The sequence below is a fragment of the Monopterus albus genome, unplaced genomic scaffold (genome assembly GCF_001952655.1).
Source record: "Monopterus albus unplaced genomic scaffold, M_albus_1.0 scaffold14.1, whole genome shotgun sequence".
NCBI lineage: Eukaryota > Metazoa > Chordata > Actinopteri > Synbranchiformes > Synbranchidae > Monopterus > Monopterus albus.
Genome location: NW_018127894.1, coordinates 3,333,160 through 3,340,075, shown reverse-complemented (window position 1 = coordinate 3,340,075; position 6,916 = coordinate 3,333,160). Strand labels below are relative to the sequence as shown.

General features: G+C 36.8%; 2 protein-coding genes across 3 annotated transcripts; both read left to right on the top strand.

The window, feature by feature from the left end:
* The first annotated feature begins 596 nt into the window (after positions 1 to 596).
* LOC109955421 (chemokine XC receptor 1-like) lies at positions 597 to 3,772 on the top strand. 2 transcript variants are annotated; one of them, XM_020591560.1, is made up of 3 exons: positions 597 to 624; positions 748 to 803; positions 1,460 to 3,772. In XM_020591560.1, the coding sequence occupies exon 3, from the start codon at positions 1,464 to 1,466 to the stop codon at positions 2,538 to 2,540; it is 1,077 nt and encodes a 358-aa protein (XP_020447216.1). In that variant the 5' UTR covers positions 597 to 624; positions 748 to 803; positions 1,460 to 1,463; the 3' UTR covers positions 2,541 to 3,772. The 2 variants fall into 2 exon arrangements, with proteins under 2 accessions (XP_020447216.1, XP_020447217.1); XM_020591561.1 differs by lacking the exon at positions 748 to 803 and having other exon boundaries at positions 600 to 624.
* Positions 3,773 to 4,123: 351 nt separating this feature from the next.
* Positions 4,124 to 5,928, top strand: LOC109955431 (chemokine XC receptor 1-like). Its single transcript, XM_020591579.1, has 2 exons — positions 4,124 to 4,147; positions 4,307 to 5,928. Exon 2 carries the CDS (start codon positions 4,338 to 4,340, stop codon positions 5,343 to 5,345), a length of 1,008 nt encoding a protein of 335 aa, XP_020447235.1. The 5' UTR covers positions 4,124 to 4,147; positions 4,307 to 4,337; the 3' UTR covers positions 5,346 to 5,928.
* Positions 5,929 to 6,916: the final 988 nt, after the last annotated feature.

The window sequence follows — 6,916 nt, the reverse complement described above, 5'->3', positions numbered from 1 at the left end:
CCTGAATCCAATTGAGCACATCTGGGACATCATGTCTCGCTCCATTCACCAATGCCACGTTGCACCACAGACTGTCCAGGAGTTGGGGGATGCTTTAGTCCAGGTGTGGGAGGAGATCCCTCAGGAGACCATCCGCCACCTCATCAGGAGCATGCCCAGGTGTTGTAGGGAGGTCATACGGGCACGTGGAGGCCACACACACTACTGAACCTCATTTTGACTTGTTTTGAGGACATTACATCAAAGTTGGATCAGCCTGTAGTGTTGTTTTCCACTTTAATTTTGGGTGTCACTCCAGATCCAGACCTCCATGGGTTGCTAAATTTGATTTCTATTGATAATTTCTGTGTGATTTTGTTGTCAGCACATTCAACTATGTAATGAACAAGGTATTTAATAAGAATATTTCATTCATTCAAATCTAGGATGTCTTATTTTTGTGTTCCCTTTATTTTTTTGAGCAGTGTATATTAAATCATGTTGACCTATAGTCAGTGTGTGCATGGGAGTTTTGAAAATGATTATTTGTTTCGGTTCATCTTTTTTGGCTGATACTTAAAACAGACCCCAGTTTTCACTGATCTTTGGATGTACGACTTTGGTGTGTGCACATCCTTACTGCAGGTACAGTACATGTCCAGTACATGTCCACATTTCTCATTTATTTGTTATAGTTGGGGTGTCTCACTAAAACTAAAGTGAGTAGTGTTTTGTACTTTATATATATAATCTGAACATGTTTTGTAGATGACTGGCATTCTTTTTCTTTGCAAACTGATCATGTAAATATAATAAGCAAACAGGTAAGCATTTTTTTTGTTGTTCATTTTACACAGAAAATAAGATATTTAAAAACATGTCTCTCTTCATTATTAAGAGCTGTAAATTCACAAATATATTTTGTTCTTTACCTATGGCTTCTAGTCATTTAGTTTTTGTTTATATTTGACCAGCTTTAAAAATAAAGGGCAGCTTTTTTTTAGCTTGATTGATTAGCCAACATAATGGGAACACATCTTTTATCGATGTAGAATTGTCTAAAATGTCTGACAATGTAGTTTGTCCATCATTTTTATGTTTTAAGTATTGACATTGTACAAGAACAAACAATTTTCTGCCAAAGTTGATAGAGTTTTAATTATTTACTGTAAAGGGTACATTGTATATTTTAAGACATAATAGTAACATAAAAAGCATAGAAATGTTGTTTCAGATCTTGTGGATTTATATTTTCCTTTGTTACACAATATATTTTTTGTAATTTGAGTAAGCTGTCTAAAATCATGTATCAAGAGAATTATGACATTATCACAGGAATTTTTAAGGAAAACATTTTTACAGGACAATTTAATCATCTCATCCACTACTGTAACATCAGTCCGTGTACTTTCACCAGTTTGATTTATCCTTTGAACAACTGAACAATTTTAACATTTAGATTTTTTTATTCTTGCTGAAGGAAAATGGCAACAGCTGAAAATATCCCAACTACTACAAGCTTCGTCCTTCACTCAACACTCAACACATCTATAGATTATTATGACTATGACTATGACTACGAAAGTCAAGTGTGCAACACAACAAGCGTCACACAATTTGGAGCAATCTTTACTCCAGTGTTCTTCCCCATTGTGGTGATCCTCAGTTTGTTTGGCAACATCCTGGTCATTGTGATTCTGGCCAAGTATGAGAATCTCCGATCCCTCACCAACGCCTTCATCCTAAACCTGGCTGTATCTGATCTCTTATTCACCACTGGTCTGCCCTTCTGGGCCTACTACCACATGTATGGATGGACTTTAGGGGAGAATGCATGCAAAATAGTCAACTTTCTCTTCTACATCGGCTTCTACAGCAGCGGTATCCTCCTCATCCTGATGACCGCTCATCGTTATGTAGCTGTCGTGAATCCTCTGTCCAACATTGTGTCAACCACAGGCTTCACCAGTGTACTAGTATCTGTGATTATTTGGGCAGTGAGTATTATGGTTGCCAGTCCAACTTTCATCTTCACCACAGTCCAGGGCCAGAATCACTGTGAGTTTAGGACTTCTTTCTGGTCCTTATGGGGAATCTACCAGCAAAATGTTCTCTTTGTACTGAGTTCTATGGTATTCATTTTTTGCTATTCTCAGATCATATGCAGGTTGCTGCGCCCTACTGCCCAAAGAAGAAAAAACAAAACTTTAAAACTAATTTTCACTCTCATAGTTGTTTTCTTTGTGGGTTGGGGACCTTACAATATAGTAATATTTCTACAGTCATTTTATTTTTGGCCCCAACCACCTGCTTCCTCTAAGGAAATGGCTGAAGACTGTGAATCATACAAAATACTGGATTATGCTCTTCAACTTAGCCGACTTCTTGCCTTTTCCCACTGCTGCCTCAACCCTGTGTTTTACGTCTTTGTGGGGGTTAAATTCAAAAACCACATAAAAAAAATGCTTAAGAGCTGGGGCCATAACGATATCCCCATCCGCAGCAGACAAAACCGACTCACAATCACATCACTAACAAGTGGGGAGGAGTTCTCGATGTAGCTGATATAGAGAACAGAAGTGAAACCAGAAAGCAAATCTTATTCACAATGGCCCTGGCATAACATAGAAGAACAAAAGATCTAGGCTTGTAACAGTGAATTATGTGGTTTATTACATATATTTAAATAAGGATGGTAATTTTTCAAAAGATAATTTCATTGACTATTCAGTATTTCTATTTTTAATGGCCTTTAACAAACACAAGCCTAATACACACATGACAGTCTAGAGAGACACACATTGCAGCATGCAGATGGTAGGGTCACATAAACAACATGGATCTGTTCTTCCTCATGTCAGCAGATCAGGCTGCCAGTTATGGTGTTCAGTAGTGGTGTGAGGAATATTTTATTGGCATACCTTAGCCACCTTAATAGCAAGTGACTACAGTTTAAATTCCACAACCCACCTGAGTACTCCATTGGCTGCCACAGTCAGAACTCATTCCGATAGGGCACATTTGGGATTCAGTGGAACGAAAGATTTCCAGCATGAATGTGCAGCCAACAAATCTGTAGCAACTATGGTATGTGACTGCTATCATGTCAACATATTTCCAGTACATTTGTTGAAGCCCTGCCATGAAAAATTCAGGATGTTATGTGAACAAAGGGAGTACAACACAGTTTTAGAAAGCTGTACCTAATAAAGTGGTCACTGAGTGGATAAATATATTAGTTGTGATATGTAATGTACAGTGTTCCACCCATGATTTTACCTTGTATTTAAATGTGATTATCTACTTTCTAGTCAAATAATTTACCTGTATTCTGTGATTCACTCTGATGGACTGCATTTTATTTTACATGTTCATCAATCAGTATCTATTTTGATCACTTACTGTATTTTATATTTTTGCCTTCAGTTTCAGGAGTTATGCAAGCGAAACATGAAAATATTTTGCTTTTGATCTTTTGGAATTTATTTGTAATGGTGTTTATTTTCACATATCATCACAGTCATCATCACAGGGAAGACTGAAGTAACGGGGTACAAAGTATAATGTGAATCCACAGTCTCCCACAGCTTCCTAAAAGTTCTAGGTCTCTACTGTACACTTGTATGTTGCTACTTTGTCCTGTAATTGCTGCTTTACATTTGCATTTAATGTTTTAATCTAATTAGCATTTTAATGTTTTGTTTATTTGCCTGCAATGTGTGCAGTGTGTTAAGCGTGTGAATTTCCTTTGTGTATGAAAATGTGCTATATCAATAAACTTACCTTACCCTTCCAGTCGTTATTTCCGTGCTTTAAAATAAAAAAAATAAATAAACTGCACAATTTAAATTCTGGAGTGTCTCTGTTCTGAATAGTAAATAAGCTTCATACTGTTTACAAGCAATGTCATAAGAATCAGGATATCTTTTTTACTTGAATTCAGACTAGTTAAACTGAAATATTGATTCAGCATTTATGACTAAGTGTGAAAAAAGAGGACCAGTGAGTTCATTCTTCTATACCACTCTGTTTCCTTCACCATTCAGACGTACCAGCTGATAATTGGGGTAAGTTACTCAGTGTGAAACAAAAAAAAGAGGAACAGTGAGTTCATTTTTTATACCACTCTGTTTCCTTCACCATTCAGACGTATCAGCTGATAGTTGGGGTAAGTTACTCAGTATTTACTGTAATTGCCTTCCATATTTATTTCCTAATAAGTCTTCGTGCTTTAGAGAATACACATGGATTTTTTTTTTAGTTAATCACAAATTGCTGAAAGGTTATAGAGATTTTCTGAGTCTTAATTACATTTTGTCAATTTTAGTTTTGTTCTCCTGTTTCCTGGAAAATCTACGATGGCAGATAACTTCACATTGAGTGATGGAGTTTGGCATGACACCCTGGAATATTTATGCGATGAGATATTTGATTTTACAACCATCAACGGTTTCTTCTTCATCTTGATCTTCATCTTCAGTATCACAGGCAACGGTCTCCTATTATGTGTTCTTGTTTTTTACGAGAACCTGAAAAATGCCACAAATCTGTTCATTTTCAACCTTATCTGCTCTGATTTGGCCTTCACTCTCACGCTTCCATTCTGGGCCATCTATTACCTGCATCACTGGGTCTTTGGGGACTTCTTCTGCAAATTTGTAACTGCAGCATACTTTGTTGGTGTGTACAGCAGTGTTATTCTACTGACTGCTATGACCGTGGATCGTTTCATAACAGTGGTACTGTACAACTGGTCCAGTACCTGGTTAACGAGGCAGAGGTACACAATAGGTGCCTGTGCAGGCGCCTGGGTCATCAGCATTGCTGCATCCCTGAGTAATGCTATCAATGTACAGGTGGAAACTAACATGGATAATATTACCACGTGTGAGGCTTCCATCGATTCCCATGGTGACAGGGTTGGATATTATCTCCAAGTGACACTGCTCTTTTTCCTCCCATTTGCCATCATTGTTTTCTGCTATTCTGCCATCCTCAAGACAGTTTTGCAGGCTTCAAACAGAAGAAGATACAGGACTGTAGTTGTGATATTATGTATTGTTTCAGCTTTCTTCATCTGTTGGGGACCTTACAATATGTTTCTTTTCATTGAGAATTTTTATGAACCCCAAAGCTGTAAAGCAGAAGAACGCATGGAAACTGCTTATAATGTTTGTCGGATACTTGCTTTTTCTCACTGCTGTATGAACCCTCTGCTGTATGTGCTCTCACAGAAGTTACGAAAACATTTGTCGGATCTTTTATCCTGCAAAAATGTGAAAAGGAGACACATGGAGAGAGAGACTGGTCAGAACAATTCAGGTTTTCAAAATGCTATGGAGCTGTCTGCAAATGCTTTTAAGTAACATAGGTGGCATTTGAATAATTTTACCTTAGGCCTATACATTTTCTTAAAAATATGTCTGTGTATATTAATGTTTATATATTTTAATATGCCAAGTAAATAATGCACATAATAATGTGTGGCAATGCTTTCATTGCTACACTTTCTCAGGCCTTGTGAATAAATTGTTGTCACTGTAATATATTTTAATAAAATGCACTGCAGTTGGAATCCAGCTGAACTGTTTTCACATCTTTATTTTTCCCAGTCAGTTGTTGTGGCATACTGTGATAGACTGGATTTAAAATGTTGCTGTGCAATTGTTTTCCTCTGGGAAAAGGCCTAGACTAAGTAAACCAAACAAAAGATGAATAATACTGTAGAACTGCTGAGAAAAACAGTCGGCAGTACCTGAGGTGATACTATGACCTTTGGCATTTTATCTTTTTGAATTAGAACTGCGGCATATTTATTCACATGTATTCTTTTTGGGAAATTTGTTTATGTAAAAACTTGAATGGAAAACCTTGACAATTTGTTAAAAAAAACAAACAATGGATGGTATAATAACATGATGGCATTGTAGAGCTTCCTATAGTATTTTAAGTGGAATAAAATAAAATAAAAATCTAACATAATTTTATCTGGCTGTGCACCTTTTTTGAATTTTTAAACATTTTCCCTTTCAGCATTAGAGGAGGAAAGACTTTCAAGATGTATTTGATAAATGTAATGTCATCTCATGTATGGTTCCCTGAGATGGATGGACTTGTTGTGAGATAGTTTAGTACTGATTTAATGGTGAAACATTTAAATGAAGAAAGCAAACACAAAATGGAGGTCAGCATGCAATGAGTACAAAGAGCAGGGTCAGGTAACCACCAGACACTCAGGTAAGTAGCTAGGATAAAATAACAACATAAAATAAATCACAATTACTTACGTATGACAGCCTGAACTAAATGAAACTCTAGTAGGTTGGACAAGTAAGAATAGATACTTTTTCTATAGGCTAAACATGTGAGTAACAGGTGGGTAACAGGCTTTCTCTTAACAGGTTATCAGATGAGTAAGCACACAGTGAATATAGGCTTCACGTAGGTTTGCACAGCAGGTGACCCCTAAACGGGAAAAGCCAAAAGTGACTTTCATGCACAGTTAAAAAACATGTTTCCCTGTACAATAAAATTCTTACTTTTCTGTCCACATGAAAGCCACATAAAACAAGTGAAATATAAAGTAGATGAGCAATAACACAAATCTAAATAGGCAGTAAAGTCACAAATCTAAGGCACTTTAAAGCAGCAAGTGAAGGAAGCAAATAAAAATACAACAAAAACACAATATAATGCAAAAAAATATATGCTATGTGGGCGCCGTGGAGTGCAAATACTCAGCAGTGAGTGTGCAACTATACATGTGCAAAATGAGTATGTAAACAGTACAGATGAAATTACATGAGGTAGATCCTGAGCCAGCTGTTTAGGAGTCTGAAGGAAAGTCGGAAAGAAAGAGTTTTTCAGTTTAGAGGACTGGAGGAGAAATGCAGGATTTCACACTTCTGAGCGTTCGACCGAAGGGCAGAGGTATGAA

What these genes read in the sequence shown, in the direction of transcription:
- LOC109955431 (XM_020591579.1), top strand. Translation starts at nt 4,338, where the DNA reads ATGGCAGATAACTTCACATTGAGTGATGGAGTTTGGCATGACACCCTG.
- LOC109955421 (XM_020591560.1), top strand. Translation starts at nt 1,464, where the DNA reads ATGGCAACAGCTGAAAATATCCCAACTACTACAAGCTTCGTCCTTCAC.